This window comes from Panicum virgatum, chromosome 9K (genome assembly GCF_016808335.1).
Source record: "Panicum virgatum strain AP13 chromosome 9K, P.virgatum_v5, whole genome shotgun sequence".
Lineage (NCBI taxonomy): Eukaryota > Viridiplantae > Streptophyta > Magnoliopsida > Poales > Poaceae > Panicum > Panicum virgatum.
The window spans coordinates 16577761-16596931 of NC_053144.1; the positions used below are offsets into that span (position 1 = coordinate 16577761).

Genomic DNA, 19171 nt, shown 5'->3' on the forward strand with positions numbered 1-19171 from the left:
CTCTGGAGCGCGAACAGGGGGAATGCAAGAGATGGAGAGAGGGAAGGAAGATCCAACGGCGGGGCGGTGCCCGCAGACCGGGCCCACGTGACTGCTTTTTTCCCCCGAAGCCAGGCACGCGGCAGCTCGGCGGCAGGCAGAAGGGGAAAGCTGATATCACGGGGGAGGGAATGAATGCTCGCCCTCGCTCTCGGCTCGCGACGCTTCGCTTCTCTCGTGGCCGCCCCCGCTCGGCCCGTTGGTTGGCGGCGCAAAGCCAATGCGAAGCGACCGGAGGCGGCGGAGGTGAGCCCACACTACCGAGATTACTGTCCATATTATCCTGCTCGATTAGGATCGGTCTCGTCGTCGCCGTGTTTTCTTGCTTGGCCGGCCAAGATTCTTCGTGGCTGGGGTTTTATAGCACTCAGCCAAAAGCCCTAACCTAACCTCTCGCCGCCCCCTTTCTCTCCCTCAATCCGCAGGTTTCTGTGAAGCCGCCGCCTGCTCGCTCCGCTGTGATCGGGTCTCCCCGCTTCCTCCAGCGCCGGGCCTCCTCATCTTTGGTACGTACGCTCCTCCGGGTCAAGCAGGGTTTTTTCATATGCCGATTCGTTCAACCCTGAACATTTGGCTCTCGAAGGAATTTGGTACTGGGACCGGAGAAACGAGCCGAAGCACCAATCTTTAGGGTTTTCTCGCCTGCCTTTAGACAGGTTATTATTGAGTCAAATTTCGTTGCGTGACAAGAAGATCGTACCAGCTTCTGCCAAGTGACTTGCCAGCTTCTTTCAAAGGGATGGTAAAAGCAGGGGGCTGCTTTTATAGCGGGACAGATTATTCTGTTTAGAGGCAATGCGAGCTGGATATAATTTTCCTTAGTGCGGTTCGAAGCCATTTCAAATTGCAGGGACGAGCGAATCCTGTTGGTCCACACGGATCACAATATTTCGCTGGACACCATAAGAACACGCCAATCACAGCCATAAATTGCCTTCCTCTGTCTAATCCCGCCGCAGCTCCGCCCCATCTTGCAGCGCAAATGCCTTGCAATAACACGGTTCACGATGAAGTCTCCAAATCATGACACCATCGATTTTGTAGTTATATGGATTCTTCTTTCACCCTTCATACCAATGTTTTGTGCCAAGGACAAATTTTTTTTGACATGCCATGCTTTATGTTTCTTAGACTGATTATATTTTCTACTTATCGGCAAAGAAACTTGTTCCACTTTAACCAGTCAAACAACTTGCTATGCCTGTTTCAGAGGTGTGTATGTATCACCAAAATTTGCACCCTACAAACAAGTAGCAAGTTGCTTGGTCTAAAGAAAATGAAACTTTATCTTCTGCTTAGTATGCTGGATCTAATTGCAAAGTTTCCCACAGTAGTGTTTCATTCGATATCCAACTGGCAAGGTTATTTTACGAGCATTTGTCCGTTACTGTTGTTTAATCAGAAGGCAACACTGCCTGCTTTTCTGTGTCACCCTCAGGATTCCCCCCCCCCACTTCAATTCCAATGGAACATAGCTCTGCAGAAGATTCAGACATTAGTGATTCGGATATTGTTGAGCACAAGGAGAAGACCTATGCCCAACTGCGAGCCGGAAAATTGAAAGCGAAGCATGGTGAGAATACCTTTCGGTGCCCTTTCTGCCCTGGGAAGAAGAAGCAGGACTACAACCTCAAGGATCTCCTGCAGCATGCCACAGGAATAGGAGCTGCTCCTAAGCGCAGTGCCAAGGTGAAGGCAACACACCTTGGGCTTGCTATGTTCTTAGAGAAGGATATAGCCAGCTCGTTGGAGAAACCATTGCAAGTTGTGGTCTACAAGCCAAAAACGACAAAGAGTGATGAAGAAGTTTTCGTATGGCCATGGATGGGCATTGTGGTTAACTTACAATATGAGTTGAAGGGCGAAGAAGTTTTTAGGGAAAGTGAAGAAAGGCTAAGAGCACAGCTCTCACGGTTCAGACCACTCCAAGTTACAATTCTTGGGGATGACAAGGACCAGACATTTTGTGCCATTGTCAAGTTTGCTAAGGACTGGAGTGGATTAAAGGATGCATTGGCTTTTGAAAAGCATTTCAGAGTCGAGCAGTATGGTAAGACAGATTGGATCAAAATAAATCACAGAAAGGATGATCTTTATGGATGGTTTGCAAGATCTGATGATTATACCTCTTCTGGGCCAATTGGGCAGCATCTAAGAGATAATGGAGATCTTAGAAGTGTTGGTGACCTGGAACGTGAGGGGATGCAAGAAACTGACAAGCGTGTAGCTCATTATGCACGCCAAATCGGGTTAACAAACTATCACATGAGCGAATTGGAGCTTAGGAACAATCAAATTGCCATGAAACTCGATAGGATGATGGAAGAGAAAGATCGACTGATTGAAGAGCACAATGAAAGTATGTACTACAGATATTTCAATCTTGCACATGTTTTTACATCATATAGCATGCTAACTACTAAATGATGTTACCTGTTTTGTTTACATCAAGGTTTGTAAAACAAAATCAGAATGGCTAAATATATTTTGCCGCAGCATAATTTCATCTTGTGCTCACTGAATTGGCTGAGTTTATTTCACTTCTTTGATTAACAGAGATAAGAAGGATGCAGAAAGATGCTTGTCGGAATTCTAGGAAAATAATCGATGAAAATATTCGATTGTATGGAGAACTGGAGACTAGGAAAAAGGAAATTGACAAGAAACGTGAACAACTTGAAAAGTTGGCCGAAAAAGGCAACACTAACAGAGAAAAGCTTGAAGCGGCAAAAGAAGAGGTAGACTTTCGTTATGTTTTCCAGCATGATTGATGTCCCTGAATTTATCAAGTAGAATCGACAAGCCTTTATCTGTTTCTTATCTAATGTAGTGGATTTATGCATATGTCTGCTGTAAATTTTTTTTACAGAATGCAATGGAGAACAGGCTTCTTAGTTTAGCAACCCAAAAGAAAAATGAAGAAGATGAGAAGCTTTTGCGCCTTATTGAGAAACAAAAGGTATTGCATTCCTACTATCTTATGCATTTCCCTGGTGAAATCCTTTCTCACTAGCCGGAAATTGCAGCAAGAGAAAGAAGATGCTTTGAAGAAGCTATATGATTTAGAAATGCAGTTGGCTTCCAAACAAAAACTTGAACTGGATATAGAACAGTTGAAGGGGAACTTAGAGGTAATGAGCCATATGCGAGATGAATCAGAAGATGATACAAATTTGAAGAAGCTCGGTGAATTGCGTAAAAAACTGGAAGAGAAAAAAGATGAACTGGAGGATATCGATTCTCTTAACCAGACCCTGATTATTAAGGAACGAAGAACCAACGATGAGCTGGAAGAAGCCAAGAAAGAACTGATAATTGTATGTATAAGATCTATAGCTACTGACTCAGCTTCTTCTGTTAACTGAACCTTTTTTCTGAGAACAATTTACTTGCTATGTAGGACCTACAAAAGATGTCTAGAGTTCGATCACATATTGGTGTCAAAAGAATGGGTGAGCTTGACCAGAAAGCTTTTGTTGCTGCTTGCAAAGAGAAGATAGCAGATGATGTTAAGTTGGCACTTCTGTGCTCAAAATGGGAGGATGAGATCAGGCAACCAGAATGGCATCCTTTCAAAGTAATCAATGTTGATGGGGAGGCAAAGGTGCTTCTTTTTCTCACTTCTCTGTTCCATTTTTATGTAGTTTATGCGGTGGCAAGAAAATGGCCATTCTGCAATCTGCCACTGAATACCATAGTTCCACAATATACCACTGGTGTGACTTGTGAGGCTGGCACATGGGCCCAAGACCTACATGTCAGCCTAACATTCAGTGGTATATTGTGAACTCAGTTATTCGGTGGTAGATTGTGGACTTATCCTATGAAAATGGGTAGCAACAACCGGCTTGTACTTGTTTCTTCAGAAGAGTCAGACTCTGGACTCTTTTTACGCCAAATTGATGCTTGTTTCCTTTAGTAACCATATTAAATTCCCACTTATACATTTGAGAATTGTTGAACCAATGTGCATCATTTCAGGTATTCCTGAAGCAATGTGTTTTTTATTTTTTAAACTTGTGAAGACTGGGAAATAGTTTCTTTTCTGTTTTAGATACCATTACTTCTTGCTTATTTGTGTATTGTTTCTGTCATTTTGATTTTGATGCGTCAATAAGAAAGGGTCTTTAAATTATAATCTCAACGTCGTGGGACTAAATGTGAAGTATGTACTGAAAACACATTTTTTAAGGTAGTCATTATGGAACTCTTGTTCACAACCCCTCTTCTGACTTTACAAATGCCACCTACTGCAATTTATAGTGCGTTTTTGACATTAAAATAGCTGAATGCTCTTCTGTACTGATTGAACCATGAATACCTTTAATTCATGTGAATAGGACGTTCAGATTGGGAATTATGAAATGCAGGTTGAAAAAAACGTAGCTTCAAAATTTTATAGCTTTACTGCAGCCAACTGTTACCGTTCTTCCGTAATAATATCAATCTCTTCTCAGTTTAAGTTCACCGAGTTTATCTATCAACTTTCAATTTTACCATTTGTGCATTAAGATTGAGTAAAGAATCATTTACATTGCTGAAACAATCAATTCATTGCCTATAGAATTTTCCTTGTACTTCTATGTTATCCAGTAACAGCATCTTTTGGCAGCAAATTTGTCAATGTTAACTCAACATACTTCCTACACTTTGCATTCCAGTAAATCTTGTGGAAGAAATTGGTGAGAAAGTACCCAAATCCAATATATACATAGTAGAGTTCCATAGGAAATAAAAAAAGAGAACTTGTTGCAACAAAATCCTTTCAGAAGCTGAAGCTGACTAAAATGAAATGCTTACCTTAGCTAATCTTTGGCAAAGCATGTTTGCAGTGTCTTAACATTCATTCATTTGACTGCACAGGAAATCGTTAAAGAGGATGATGAGAAGCTGCAAGCTTTGAAAGCTGAACTCGGCGAGAAGGCACACGATATTGTTGTGAAGGCTCTCCTTGAGATTAACGAATATAATCCCAGCGGTAGGTATCCCTTGCCCGAGCTGTGGAACTTCAATGACGACAGCAAAGCACCAATGGGTGAGGCATCAGCGTACATAGTGAAGCAGTGGAGGACGAACAAGAAGAAAAAGTCCTACACCTGATGAGTGTGGCCTGAAAGGGCCTTGCTAGACCATGTGCAACTATTGATGTCTTCATGTCCCTGACCTCTTTGCTGAAACATTCTGTAATGTACTACTTCATTCGTCCCATCTCCGGGCACGATTAGCAAGCATCATTAGGCAACATACTGTGCCTATGTGGTACCTTAGATTCTGTTCTAAAAGACAAAAACTGTAACCACCCTGAGTACCTGTTCTCTTCATTATTCGGACAATCAAATGTTCTTGGCAAAATGCAAACATACTGTGATTTTAGTTCTTATTTTGCTGCTACAGAAGTCGATTTCAGGTTTGTTATTGCCCTTCTCCCTTTTCGAATGAAATGGTATTGTCCCCGTTTGAGATACTATACGGGCAAGCCACCAACTTCCAGTTACTAGGCCACCAACTTCCAGTTACTAGGCCACCAACTTCCAGTCACAAGGAGAATCATGGCAAATTTCAAGGCCCTATTTGGGTGTTAGTGTGTTACAGTTTTCATAAACCACAAAGTACCTGAAAACAACAGTTTTTTCAGTTGAAGAGATAAAATACTTCTTACTTCTCAGTTTATAAAGACTCCGCATTTGGAGATTGCAGCATTCGATACATTTTTTATTGTTCACCTCTTTGTGATTAAAGGCCAATTCTCCAAAACACATCACATCCATTACGGTATTACATACGATTACCTACTACTCCCGGTCTTGGTAACTGTGCATTATAAAACTGTACTCCCTCCGACCCACAATGAGTATAGTTTTAGCGTTCAAAATTTGTTCAACAAAGAGTGTAATTTTAGCTGGTAATGAGATCCATCTAATTAAAGTAATACCAAATATAAAAAAACATTGTATAGAAAAACACATAGAGCCAATCAAATATTTAGTAGATATTACTTTTAAGTTCCAATGCATATGTATTTATTGAGGTCCAGAAAACTAAATAAACAACATGGTTTTCAATTACAATTGGTAGAAGCAATTAGATGTAACAAAGCCATTTTTTTTGAATGAGCAATGAGTCATTTCTTTGAATGAATAATGTGTTCGAAATTTTCTAAAACTACACTCTTCGCGGGATGGAGTATATCGAGACTGGCCTCATGACATCAACACAGGCAGCAGCGGCGCCGCATTCGCTCGCTGGGGCTTTTCCTCTCCCTCTCGCAAAGCCAGGCGATTGGTTTTTCCTCTTCCCGGCCGCTGCGAGCCCCAGTGGCAATGGGAGACGGAGCGACCGCCGCCGCCTGGTAACTCGCGTCGCATTTCCTCCTCCTTCCAGCAGCTTCTCATCACGGTAGAAATACAAAGACTCCCCTTCCTCCTCCCGCTCCGTCCCCAGGGAGACGGTCGCTGCTGCAAAAGATCACGAAAGATCAGCGTTAGATGACGGGGGAACGGGCTCTTTTATTTGTTCAGTCCAACCAAAAGCCCCAGGCCCCTTTCCCCTTGCTGTACTTGAATGCTCCCCCTAAATTTTTTCTTTTCAATCCGCAGGTTGATCAGGGTCTGGGATCGTCGTGTTCCTGGCTGTTCTCCGACTTCTTACGATCCACATCACCAGCCCTCGTGGTAAATTATTCTGATCGCTTTACGACGGCTTTTCTTCTCGATGGAATCCCCCCTTTCTTTCTTGTGCGCATGCGGTTTGCATATGTTGGTTCGTCCGCAATGGTCTGAGAACTTCATGTCGTGGGGATTTCTTTTCATTTTGAGATGGTATCTCTTCGCGGAACTTGACAATATTCAAAGTAGAGGACTAGCAAATTTTATGAACCACACGCATATGTTGCAGCATTTCACCAGATTCAATGTGGAAACGTATAGTCTTCCTCCTCATGTTCCATATATACAGTGTACTTGTTCCATTCTTGCACAGATCACAGTGGTTGCTATCTGTGTCAAGAAGTCTATTTGTAGGGTGCATACATATTCCTGTTGGGACAAAGACTCGAAAGGTAAAAGGAAACATAAAGTTCCAAGCTTAGCTTTCCATTCAATTTGTAACAGGAAGTGTTTGCTTTACCGATTTTACCACTAAATCAGTTTATAACGCTAACATCTTGCTTTTTTTATTTGTTCATCCACAGGGTATTTTTCTCACTATCTTCAAATTCCAATGGAGAATAGCTCTGCTGAGGAATCTGATGTCAGTGATTCAGACATACCGACTACAAGGAGAAGATCCATGCCCGACTGCAGGCTGGAAAAATGAAAGTTAAGTATGGCGAGAAAGCTTTTCGTTGCCCCTTTTGCCTGGGGAAAAAGAAGCAGGATTACAAACTGAACGAGCTGCTGCAGCACGCATCGGATGTAGGATCTGCTTTCAAGCGCAAGGCCAAGGAGAGGGCAGCACATCTTGCACTTGCTATGTATTTGGAGAGGAATTTAGCCAGCTCATCAGAGAAGTCATCGCAACTGGCTGTCGTGCCCAAGAATTTAAAGAATGAACAAGATAAGTTTGTATGGCCCTGGATGGGAATTCTGGTTACTTTACCTCCTGGTCTGACAGACGAGGATAGGCTAAGCAAACAGCTCTCACAGTTCAAACATCTTGAAGTTGCAATTCTTGGGAATCCCAATGACCACCAAATACTCTGCGCTATTGTCAAGTTTGCTACGGATTGGAGTGGATTCAATGATGCATTGAACTTTGAAACCCATTTCATACAGAAAAAATATGGTAAGGCAGATTGGAACAAAGAAGACTGTAGAAGGGGCTATCCTTATGGATGGCTTGCAATTTGACGATTATCACTCACCTGGGCCAATTGGGGAGCATTTAAGGAAAAATGGATGTCTAAGAAGCGCCGGTGACTGGGAACGTGAAGGACAACAAGAAATCAAGAGCTGTATAGCTAATTATGTTTGCCAAATAGAGGAGAAGAACCAAGATATCTGGAAACCGGAGCAGAAGAAAGATCAAAAGGCCATTGAACTTCGTAGGGTGATGGAGGAGAAAGATCGATGGGTTCAAGAACACAATCATAGTTAGTACAATACTTCAAATCTTTTTTACTTTAGAGCATACTGCATACGAAAATGACCATTTACTCTCCACATGTAAATCTGCAAAAAATCATCAGCATTTTTTCTTGAATATGTGAGACAACTTTTTCGATAAGGATGTAAGAGAACTGTATATCACTGCAGTAGAGAGAAGAAAGTGAACGCGTACAATGCACACCATATACCCACACACCACACAGCACAGCTTATTAAATTTTATCGCAGCATGGTTCATCTTTTGTTCACCGAATTTATTGACACTATATCCTTTGATTGATGAACAGGGATAACACAGATCCAACAAGTTGCCTGTGAAAAAATGAGCAAAATGATTGAGGACAGTCGTAGATTGGATAAAGAGCTGATGATCTGGCAACGAAAAAATGATATTAGACGTAAGCAACTTGAAGAGTTGGCATCCAAAAGCAATACTGAGAACAAAACAAAGCTCAAAGAAGACATAGAAAAGGTAGGTTTCTTTCTATCTTCCCATCCTATTTGATTTTATGGAGCTTAATATGAATAGTTAGAACCTTTCCTCTGTCACTAAAGAATTGGATCTGAACCAGCATATGCTGTTTAAACTTTTGTAGAATGCAAAAGAGAAGGAGAGTCTTAATTTAGCAATGCAGAAGCAGATAGAGGCACATAGTGAACTTTTCCATCTCCTTGAGAAACAAGAATTGCAGGGAGACACAAATGATGCTTTGAGGGTGTTAACCAATCTGGAAAGGCAATTGGATTCTAAACATGAACTTGAATTGGAAAGAGAACAGTTGAATGGGGAGTTAGAGGTTAGGAAGCATATGGGAGCTGATGAAGATACAAAATTGCAGGAGCAGCTTGATAAGATGCGTAAAAAACTGGTAGAGATAGACGAGGAAATAGAGTATGCTAAGGATACTAACCAGACCTGTTTTGATAATGAAAGAATGGCTAGTGAGGATCTGGAAGAGGCCAAGAAAGAGATGATAAGGGTATGCATGACTATTGACTTGGTTTTCTATTTGTGTTAACTTGTATGTTGAGTCTTTGTTTGTTGAGAACAAATTACTCGTATTGCAGGCCTTGGAACAAAGGTCAGGAAAGTTAGGAGCTCGATCGAATATGCTTTTTTGGTGTCAAAAGGATGGGCAAGCTTGATCGAAAAGCTTTTCATGATGCATGCAAAGAAAGAATAGCAAAAGATGACTTTGACGTGGAGTTCGCACTTATATATTCAAAATGGGAGCATGAGATTAAACAGCAAGAATGGTATATTGATGCTGAAGGAATGAAGAAGGTAAACCTTCGTGTATTTGTAATGCTTGATATTATCTGCTGCTCCAGATGGATACTGGCTTTAACCTTGTTCTTTGCACAGTTACACCTACTTGTTACTTATTTTGACAACTGTTTCTCGTTTCGTAAATCATGATTTATTGCATGTTTGTTCTTTGTTCCTTCTAAATTGCATGTTTGTGCTTTGTTCCTTCTAATATGAGTATTTTAAGAAACAGTTCCCAGATTGGGTGGCTGTTTGAACCTTAACCGAATTGATTGCACTGCGAGCTCAACATTCCCTTATCGTGACAATATTGGACTAATTGAAAAGTACCTCAACTCATTTTCTTTTGGGTAGGCATTGGTGAACTTCTGTTTACGGTGATAGGGATTTGGTGACAGATGCTTGTGGTCTAATTTTCATTTGACCCTACAGGAAAAAATTCAGGAAGATCATGAGAAGCTGCAAGCTTTAAAATCTGAATTTGGTGAGGAGGCACACGGTTTAGTTGTCAAGGCCCTCCTTGAAATGCATGAGTACAGTCCCTTCGAGAGGGATCCCGTACCCGAGCTGTGGAACCAGAAGGATGGTCGGAAAGCAATGATTCCTGAGGCAGTGGCGTACCTGGTGATGCAGTGGAAGACAAACAAGAACAAGAACACATACCGCTGAGCTAGATCTGCCGAGCCTCTCTTGTTGCTGCCACAGCTGAAAGCCTGAAATACGCTGTAGAACTTACTTCCTCTGAGGAGGTTGGCGTTGCTTGGCAACCCTGTAGCGGCAAAAATTCTTTTTCCTTTTTTTAGTATGGTTTCAATTGCTTGCCTACAACCTTTTGACTGGCTGGTAAATCAAAACTAACACACCAAGTAAGCATCCTTAAACCAACCACAAGGTCAATAAAATTGACTGAAACAAAGTAGTATAATTTCAGATGTGTGCTCACTTACTGAAATGTTGAAACCAACCACAGAAGAGAGGAGTGAAGAATCTCCCGGCTAGTTCATTCGCCACTCCTGTTATCATACGGCCTCCACATATCAACAAAGTTTCGCAGCTCTGGAGGTAGCCGCGCCTTCCACGCCGCCGCCGCATCCGGCGCCGTGACCGGTGGCCCCGTCATCGCCACCCAGCTCCCGTCCACGTCCATCACCGACACCATCCCCTCCCCGAACGCCGCGGCCATCGCCCGCAAGGTAGCGTCCTTCACCGCCTCGCCATCCCTCCCCTCCTCCTCCGCCTCCACGCACCCGCCGCCGCAGTTCACCATCATCCTCCCATCCGGTGCCACCATCCCGCGCAGCCGTCGCCACGTGCCCACCTGCTGGAGCTCCGGCAGCACGCTCCCGTTGGCGAACAGGTCGACCAAGGCGCCGCCGAACCCGCCGGGCGGCGCCTCGGCGTCGAGCGCGTCGCCGACGCGCACGCGCAGGCGCGCCGCGTGTTCCCTCTCGAGCTCGGCGAGGCCGAAGAAGTCGCGGGCGACGGCCAGGACGGCGGGGTCGAGCTCCCAGCCGTGCACGGAGAGGCCCGGGTGGAAGTGGAGGAGCGCGCGGGCCGCGGAGCCGGCGCCGAAGCCGAGGACGGCGAGGGAGGGGCGCGGGAGGAGCGGCGGGAGCGCGGCGAAGGCGTCGAGGTAGGTGGCGGTGAGCGGGCAGCGGTGGGCGCGGCGGGGGAAAGAGAGGGAGTGGATGTTGCCGGGGCCGTCGAGGAGGAGGAGGCGGGCGCCGGCCAGCGGGTGGCCCGCGGCGCGCGGGGACACGTCGGCGACGCGGATGTGGTTGTGCGGGGAGCGGACGTCGGCGACGAGCTGGAGATCGTCGGGGAGGGGTTGGACGCCAGGGGTTCTTGCTGCTGCGGCGGCGGTGGTAAAGCGCCAGCGGGGGCGGAGGATTGGGCTGCTGATCCTGCTTGGGAGTGGATTTGGCACCGGCAGCGCCATCGTCGCCATGGCAACTTTCCTTGTTTCTTTTGCCTATCGGTTTTCTCTTACCCACTGATTCCAGATACGAATTCCGGAATCTGATCACGAAAGGGAGTTAAAGTTTTTGAATCTGACAGATTTTTGCATACCCACGAAAGGGAGTTGAAGTTTTTGAATAGAAATACTCAAGAGATAATACTTGATGATGACGAACTTAGATTCAGAGAACCACGAATAAGGTTCAGGACGACCTGGGCCCAAATCATAGCTGTTGCGACCACACACATACCCCTGGGCTGAAAGTCGAGCCCCCGTCGCGTGGGCCCATCGGTCAAAATGAACGAGGTCCAGCCCCGCGAGGAAGAAACATCGGGCCTTGGGCTTCATGATCAGGCCCAAAATCACATTCACAATTTGCCGGCCCGGTCTCCTTGTCGTCGTCACCTCCAGGCTCTCCAGCGTCCACCACGACGCGAGCCGCACGTGAGAGAAGCCGCCGCCGCCGCCGCCGCCTCCCCTTTTTGCTGCCGCGGCTTCCAAACTCTTCTTCTTGCTTGCCTCCACCTGGTCCACCGTTCCATCTTCGTCTATCTATCTAGCGCGAGATGCAAGCGGCGCAAGCCCTTGTGCTGCAGCACCTGCGGCTCCGCGCGCCGCCCGCCGTCGCAGTGCTGGTGGTTCGCGCGGGGGATGAGCGCGCCGGCGGGCGGCGGCGGAGACGGCGGCTCCGGCTCCGAGAGCGCCGTCAGGGCGCGCGTCGTCGAGCTGGTCAGGAGGTTCGACAAGATCGACGCCGACAAGGTGGGCTCTTGCCTCTGCTGTCTGCTCTGCTAGTATCAATGTATCATCGCCCTTTTCTCTGTCTCTTCACGAGCATCTTTGCTCCTGCCTCCTGCAGTCACATCTGTGCAATGTGTGAATGGAATGGATGCATAGTGGATGTCAGTGCTTATACATCAATAGTCCAATTTAAGCTCCTAGTTTTGGTAGGATGGTAGTTGTAGTCATTAACAACAAACAATAATATTACCTTCAAAAGATTGTTTGTATCCAATGCCCTTACGATATATAATGATGCTAGCGCATTTGTCACTTGTGGCCTCGTGGGTGTTGCTAATTCCTGCTTACTTAGATTGGCATGGGTGTGTTGATATTTGTGTATTCTGGTCTTACAGCTGTGAGTGGCATTCAAGAACGAAATATCATGGTACAGAACTATTGGGGCTGAGGCTTTTGGAACAATTCTTAATAAAATGGGAAAGTGAGCTGAAATGGACTCATAACTAACTCTATAGTACAGAAACTGAGCAGCTAGAATGGATTATGGGTAATGATATGCTAACACCTTTTTCAGTTCAAGAAAGATGCTTCTAACAATCTACTTTCCGGAAGTATTGTTGTTAGTGATTGGATGCATGCGTCCCTCCATAAGAGAAAAAGAAAAGAATCACCTTCTTGAGAATGATATCCTATTCCAAGTATTGTTGTTAGTGATTGGATGCATGCGTCCCTCCATAAGAGAAAAAGAAAAGAATCACCTTCTTGAGAATGATATCCTATTCCAGGACTTGCTTATAACAGTCATGACTAGCTCCTCTTTAGTCATATTTTCTTGGTAGGCTAATGCTCTTATGTGCCGTGATATTTTCTGTGAATCTGTAGTAAAATGTTAAGTTATGATGTTCCATTCCATCTGTTGTCTGAATTAGCTGGATATCCAAGTCACTGAGTGTAACAGAACACATTCTAGTAGAAATGGAAGTGCAAGGAGCATACAAATAGATCATCATCCTCTGTCACAGATTATTTCCATAATGTCATGCTGGAATCATGGATACTCTACAGATTACTTCCACAATGTCATGCATGGATATTCTCTGTCATTGCCTGACCATTTCAAGTAGAGATAAAGTCCTGAAAGCTTGTAATATAATATATGCAAGATTTTCTTTTGGATAGGGTATCTTCAAAACTTTTAACTTGGAAATGTAATCAAAGATGACTTGGTCCTTCGGCAAGGTCATAAGTTGTTGGCTAACCTGTTTAAATCCAAGATCTACATTGAGAAGAGCAGCATTCCAACTCTAAGCCTGGATCCCTCCACATAATTAATTAGGTTCATGAGACGGTGTGTATGAATAAAAAGGGCACATTGGGGAAGCAATGAGGATTCATGACAGCATAAGTACGTAACAATGGTTGACAATGTTAAGAGTGTTTATCATAGGAGTTTTTTAATTGCTGTTTTGTTTGTTAAATGCTTTCAAAAGTAAAAGCACTAATCAGTTTTAGAGAACATATTTATGATTATGTTGTTTTGTGAGTGGTACGGGCAATGGGACCTAATTCCTCTTTAAGTCTGTGCTACCGGTAATACAGATGATTGGCCATGGAAAATTAGCATTCGCTTATTAAGCAGCTCTACAAATTGTACATCTACTGCAGTATGATTGTGTTGTTTGTGTCTATAAGCTCTGGTTCACATTTGCCATGTAAATGCTTGCAGGTGACTGAGACGGCAGATTTCCAAAAGGACCTGAGCTTGGACAGCTTAGATCGGGTGGAGCTTGTTATGGCTTTTGAGCAAGAGTTTTCCATCGAGATCCCTGATGACAAGGCTGATAAGCTTACCTGCTGTGCTGATGTTGCAAAATATATCATATCGGAATCTCAGTCCAATAATAAAAATGCTGGTAGCTCCTGAGGTGCAAATGAAAGCGGTTGCAAAGTTCTTTTTTATTCTCAAATGGACGAATTTATGCCATGTCTCATTTTAATTGTTTTGCCAGTATGAAAAAAAAAAGCTCTTCCGACTTCTCATATGGTTCTGTGCTGTGAGAATATTTTAGCCAGGTCGTGTTTGTTACCAGGGAAGGTTTTTGTGCTGATCATGATTGAAACATTTGCTAATCAGAATACTGAATTCAATTTAAGTTAATGTTTTCTGTTCTGTTTAGAATGGAAAAGAAATGAAGCATTCCTACTGCAGTGAACACTTTGGTTTCTTCTGTCTGCCATTCAGAATCTTTCCGATTTGTGATTGTCAGCCACCAACTGGATGGCATGAGAGGTGGTGCCATATGGCCGGGCCACGTCACCACAACCTGTGAACCTTGGCCTGTGCTTTGGAAGAGAATGAGCCAGGATAGCACCCGCCTTATCCTGTCCTCTTGGACGCCGTCACATGCACGACTACATCATGTGATGCTCATGAGGTAGGAGAGTTCTTTTCTCTTCCACACCAACCCAGCCATGGCCAAGGTAACTCCCTCCCTCCTCGCCGTCGTCGACAGCGGCGCTGCCTTCACTGCCCAGCCATCGGCCAGGAAAGGTGCCAGTTTGTTCCGTGATCGCGTCATCAGCAGGCGTGCCAGGATATCAGCTAAGCTTGGTATGGTATGGTTCCTCAATCCTCCCTAGTTCTAATTTTGCTCTGTGAAACAAGGCTGATTGGGAGGTTGAAGCACGCAGGTGGAGATGGGGAGCTGAAGCCTCCAGGCAAGAAGAAGTTCATCACCAGGGATGAGGAGCCCGAACAGTAAGCAGTGAAGCTCACTTCTCCATTAAAGCTTATGCAACCTTGCGTTCTCCTCAGAGCAGCCTTTGAGCTGTGACTGATTCACTCCATGTGAGATGATGGAATGCAGGTACTGGCAGACTGCAGGGGAGAGGGAGGGTGAGAACCCCATGAAGACGCCCCTGCCCTACATCATCATCTTCGGCATGTCCACCCCCTTCGTCATCCTTGCCATCGCATTTGCCAATGGCTGGATCAAGGTCCCTGTACGATGAAACCATGTCATTGCGCGATCACATTTTGGGAGCTTCCAGCCAAACACCTTGTCACTTCCTCTGCATCCTCTCCAGCGAGAGACCTGCATGTTTTTACCTTCATAGAGATAAAGAGTCAACGCTTTGTAAGCATAGTATCAATCTTCCGTTCTTCACACAAGACAAGGTTTGTACCATCAGCAGTAGTCAGGCAATCACTTGTCCAACTATTTCTTGGTTTCCAGAACACCTCAACTGATTCTGCTATACAAATGGCATATACTGTATCTAAAATAAACTAATGTTCAGTCCATGCCATGTTCAAGGTCAATGAATTGCCCAGAAGAGGTGTAAAAGGATAACTGTTGATCAAGATGCAGCTGGGTTAGCAGCAGCTACAGAAAAATAACCAAGATAAGACATGAGAACGGAAAATACATCCCAGTGTGATTTCGTGTACAAAGATTTCAAGTGTACTCAGACTTACATGTCACAGATCTACTTTTGCAACAGCCAGTTTCTCCATTGCAAACCACACACGAAAGGATAGACACATAATTGAAATTAATTAGAAATCAGACTTGGAAATTGAACCCACAGAATTTCAACATCACGGAGAACAGCAGAGCTCGGATGAATTACACCCCAGGAAACATGTTTCTTTCATCTATTAGTCGATTATGAGTATCTATTATTGGGGAATAGCTCCCGTATTACAGTTTATCAACCTTTAGGCAAACGCGGCATCATTTGCCAATCACCTAGTTGGTTTTCTATCAAATTCAGATTCATGGCAGTGTGGATCAAGCCAATCACGAGGAGAGCTCCTTGGTATGCTGGTACCACTTGCCCTGGCGCCCATCAACTCCCTGAGGCTCTCCACCTTGTTCTCCTGAGCGTTGCCAGTTAATTTTCTATCTGCTTCCTCCAGCTTGTTCCTGAACCGCTGCTTTCGGCCAACGGTGTTCAGCTCTTGCTGCTTTACTTGAGATGGTGGAGCTCCATGAGGTCCCAAGTATATCTTCTCATTTTTTGCCTGATCAAGAATGAATTTACATCTCCATGAGACAACAAACATCAATGGGCCAGTGGTTCATAGAGCTCAAACATTGTTGTAAAAGGGGCGTAGAACAGACTAAAATCTTACGATAAATAGTTTCAGACAAGTAAATGTTATGAAAAGAGTTCAGAAAAAGCATTCCAGAAAATACCTGTAGGGGTTCAGGATCTTTTGCTTCGGGGATACTAGGCTCAATCACATCATTATCTTGAGAGGGCAAATTAGGAATAACATATCCATCCGCATCTGTGGTTGCACAATTAAATTATATAAGGATGTGTAGCAGGGCAGATTACATGGAGCTCAGCAAAGAATGCAATTCATGGATTACAACTACCATACATACCACAATCTGAGATTCCGACAACTAAATTGTAGTTGCATATAACAATCAACAACCCCAAGTCATATGTTAGTAAGATTTATACCATTCGTTTTTCACTCAACGAAGTTCATTGTTTGCCTGAGTTGGTTCATAACCTCATGTCCTTTTATATATCCTAGTTTAACCATGCAATTCAAAAGGTTTCTAAGTAAAGAAAGGGTTAATATCCAACAGGGAAACTGATGAAAGCAAAGAGAAGCAATTCAACAGGAAATTGACTCGAGTTGAATAACTAATGCAAAGGATTGGCAAGGAAGGCATATACTCTGCTGAAATTTGTCATGCATAGTCTTGGCTGATTTAATCAAGCAGGAAAAGTAAGGTGAAATTCACAGTTTATTTCCTTCAAATGGGCAAATGTGCTTGCAGTTTATAACCCTGGGTCATTAGGTCCCTGCCATGTGGCTACCTGAAAAATCATCTAATTGATTCTGCATAATACGCTCTTCAAATGGCCCCTAGATTGGCTTCTACCCGCAGTGACCCATAGCTTACTGAATTACAATCATCAGACTTTTTCCCCGCATAGAACGAGCATGCTTGCACAATGTCTCAGGCAATCCCTCAACACCAACAAAATTCCGACAAGGATGAGCGCGCCTTACTAGCAAGAGGTCAACCCAGCATCTATACTATACCATCCGTTCCTCAAAATTTGTCTACTCGTGCCATGGCAAAACCACCCGCACCAGAAGCTAGCTACCGGTAAGCAAAGCACGGCAAGAGACGAGGGCGCGTCACGGTTACTCACCCCACTCGTCTTCCTCGTCGGCGGCGGCGGCCGCGGCCTCAAGCTGCGGGGCGGCCTCCGCCGGCGAGGGGGAAGGCGCGGCCATGGTGGTCCGCGAGGTGAGGATCCCGAGCGACTGGGCGGAGATGGATCCCTCCTGCCCTGGCCCCTGGGGTTTGGATTGCCGCTGCGCTCTCTCGTCGGCTCTCCGCTTCACTTCGAATCTTCTTCCTTTGGGAGTTGGGATTTGGGAATAGATTCCGCCGTCTGTTCTGATTTTTTTTTTTTTGAGATACGCCGTCTGTTCCGATGATCTGATCCCCCCCCACCACCACCACCAAGAAAGAGGCCGGCACAGTAGAGGGGCAAAGCAATTCTGTGGGCTACTGGGCCCATTCAAGAAGATGTTCTTGGAGTCTTTTTCTTTTTTATATTTAAAAAAAATAAAAATTTCAAAAATATATGTCTATTTTGAAAAAATTCGAAAATGGTCACCGGTCGCCCGCCTTAGGGGCGACAGGGGTCCTGTTGCCCAAGCAACGAGCGACATGACCTTAATGTATTTTTTTTAAATTTGCAAAGTGGTCCATGACTGGGGGTGTGTGGAGGGAGGGGGTCCTGTCGCCCCCTCCCTCCACACCCTATATAAGCCCTGGCCTCCATGTCTCCATTCCCTTCTCATTTGAGCCCAAAAATTGCACCAAAAATTCAGAAAAAAAGAGAGGGGTGAGGAGAAGAAAAGCGGGCGAAGCTCTGCCGAATTGTGCACTTGTGATCTACCGGTAACTTCCGTATGAATCCATTGATATTGTATAACAATTTAATTTAATTAGCGGATTAGCTGAATTAGATTTGGTGCTTTAGAACACTCGTTTAGTATTACAATTTCAGTACTATTACAGACTTGTTTTTAAATTAATTATGAATTCGAATAGAATTATGACAGTACCATATTGATATTGCAGCATAAGGCAATGACTGCCTCCAATTGTGGAGGATTTTCATGGACCGAAGAAAAATCTAGTATAATACTTGATATCATGACCCATCTTGTTATCAGTAAGAAGTTGGATTCGTTAGCGGATTGTACGATAGAGATGGTGTTGTCCAAAGTAGTAGAATTTAAAGATTTCACATTATTTCGAGGTATTACAACGCAAGATGTAAAGGGACACCAGCTAGAACGTCGGAAGATATACATGAGAGTATGTGAACTAGCGAATCATTCTAATATCATTGGATTCTTACAAAGTTCTTGTAAGATATGGATGCGGCCAGAGGTGTATGCGATGCACATTAAGGTAACTCCCATTCAGTTCTAATCCCGTCCGTCATTTGGAATCCATATTTATGAAACAGTAACATTGTTGTTTAATTATATGATAGGATTACCCCGAGGACACGGAGTTGATTAACAAATCGATACCAAATTTCCGTAAATTAGTATGTATCTTCGGTGGACTTATGCCGCAAACTAGACGAAGGAGGTGGATAAGATCTTCGGGTGATAGTACTTGGCCTGCGCAAGAACAAATGACCAGAGGTTCGTCGAGTCATGCTGCAGCATCTCAAGCACCAACTCGTGTTAACTGGGATTCGACATGGATGACCCCCCAAACCATGGCCTCCAACACATGATGTTCCTTCCCCTTTACATGAACCTAGAACCAGAAAAGAGACAAAGGGAAAGACAAGAGGTTCGTCAAGTCATGTTGCACCACCTGCAGCACAAACTTGTGTTAACTGGGATGACGACATGGATGACTTCATGCCCCCCAAACCATGGCCTCCAACACATGATGTTCCTCCCCCTGTACATGAACGTAGATACAGAAAAAAGAGAAAGGGGAAGACAAGAGGTTCGTCGAGCCATACTACACCACCTGCAGC

At 44.4% G+C, this 19171-nt stretch overlaps 4 protein-coding genes and 2 pseudogenes across 15 annotated transcripts; 4 read left to right on the forward strand and 2 right to left on the reverse strand.

The window, feature by feature from the left end:
• The first annotated feature begins 135 nt into the window (after positions 1 to 135).
• Positions 136 to 5419, forward strand: LOC120650423 (factor of DNA methylation 1-like). 2 transcript variants are annotated; one of them, XM_039927554.1, is made up of 9 exons: positions 136 to 285; positions 465 to 545; positions 1478 to 2398; positions 2596 to 2777; positions 2909 to 2998; positions 3066 to 3356; positions 3440 to 3643; positions 4021 to 4076; positions 5207 to 5399. In XM_039927554.1, the coding sequence occupies exons 1-8, from the start codon at positions 171 to 173 to the stop codon at positions 4060 to 4062; spliced, it is 1926 nt and encodes a 641-aa protein (XP_039783488.1). In that variant the 5' UTR covers positions 136 to 170; the 3' UTR covers positions 4063 to 4076; positions 5207 to 5399. The 2 variants fall into 2 exon arrangements, with proteins under 2 accessions (XP_039783488.1, XP_039783487.1); XM_039927553.1 differs by lacking the exon at positions 4021 to 4076 and having other exon boundaries at positions 4903 to 5419.
• A 585-nt stretch (positions 5420 to 6004) lies between these two features.
• Positions 6005 to 11512, reverse strand: LOC120650424. 11 transcript variants are annotated; one of them, XM_039927559.1, is made up of 4 exons: positions 10362 to 11512; positions 10078 to 10127; positions 9745 to 9840; positions 8209 to 8456 (listed from the first exon to the last, which is right to left on the reverse strand). In XM_039927559.1, the coding sequence occupies exon 1, from the start codon at positions 11360 to 11362 to the stop codon at positions 10415 to 10417; it is 948 nt and encodes a 315-aa protein (XP_039783493.1). In that variant the 5' UTR covers positions 11363 to 11512; the 3' UTR covers positions 8209 to 8456; positions 9745 to 9840; positions 10078 to 10127; positions 10362 to 10414. The 11 variants fall into 11 exon arrangements, with proteins under 11 accessions (XP_039783499.1, XP_039783493.1, XP_039783491.1 ...); XM_039927557.1 differs by having other exon boundaries at positions 10036 to 10127; XM_039927558.1 differs by having other exon boundaries at positions 10036 to 10127; positions 10358 to 11512.
• Positions 6494 to 9838, forward strand: LOC120647762 (annotated as a pseudogene).
• Positions 11513 to 11686: 174 nt separating the features above from the next.
• On the forward strand, positions 11687 to 14157 carry LOC120650427 (annotated as a pseudogene).
• Positions 14158 to 14433: 276 nt separating this feature from the next.
• Positions 14434 to 15437, forward strand: LOC120650428. Its single transcript, XM_039927568.1, has 3 exons — positions 14434 to 14726; positions 14807 to 14873; positions 14983 to 15437. The coding sequence occupies exons 1-3, from the start codon at positions 14588 to 14590 to the stop codon at positions 15125 to 15127; spliced, it is 351 nt and encodes a 116-aa protein (XP_039783502.1). The 5' UTR covers positions 14434 to 14587; the 3' UTR covers positions 15128 to 15437.
• Positions 15438 to 15653: 216 nt separating this feature from the next.
• LOC120650426 lies at positions 15654 to 17602 on the reverse strand. The gene is made up of 3 exons (XM_039927567.1): positions 17303 to 17602; positions 16318 to 16412; positions 15654 to 16142 (listed from the first exon to the last, which is right to left on the reverse strand). The coding sequence occupies exons 1-3, from the start codon at positions 17385 to 17387 to the stop codon at positions 15864 to 15866; spliced, it is 459 nt and encodes a 152-aa protein (XP_039783501.1). The 5' UTR covers positions 17388 to 17602; the 3' UTR covers positions 15654 to 15863.
• Between the last annotated feature and the right edge of the window lie 1569 nt (positions 17603 to 19171).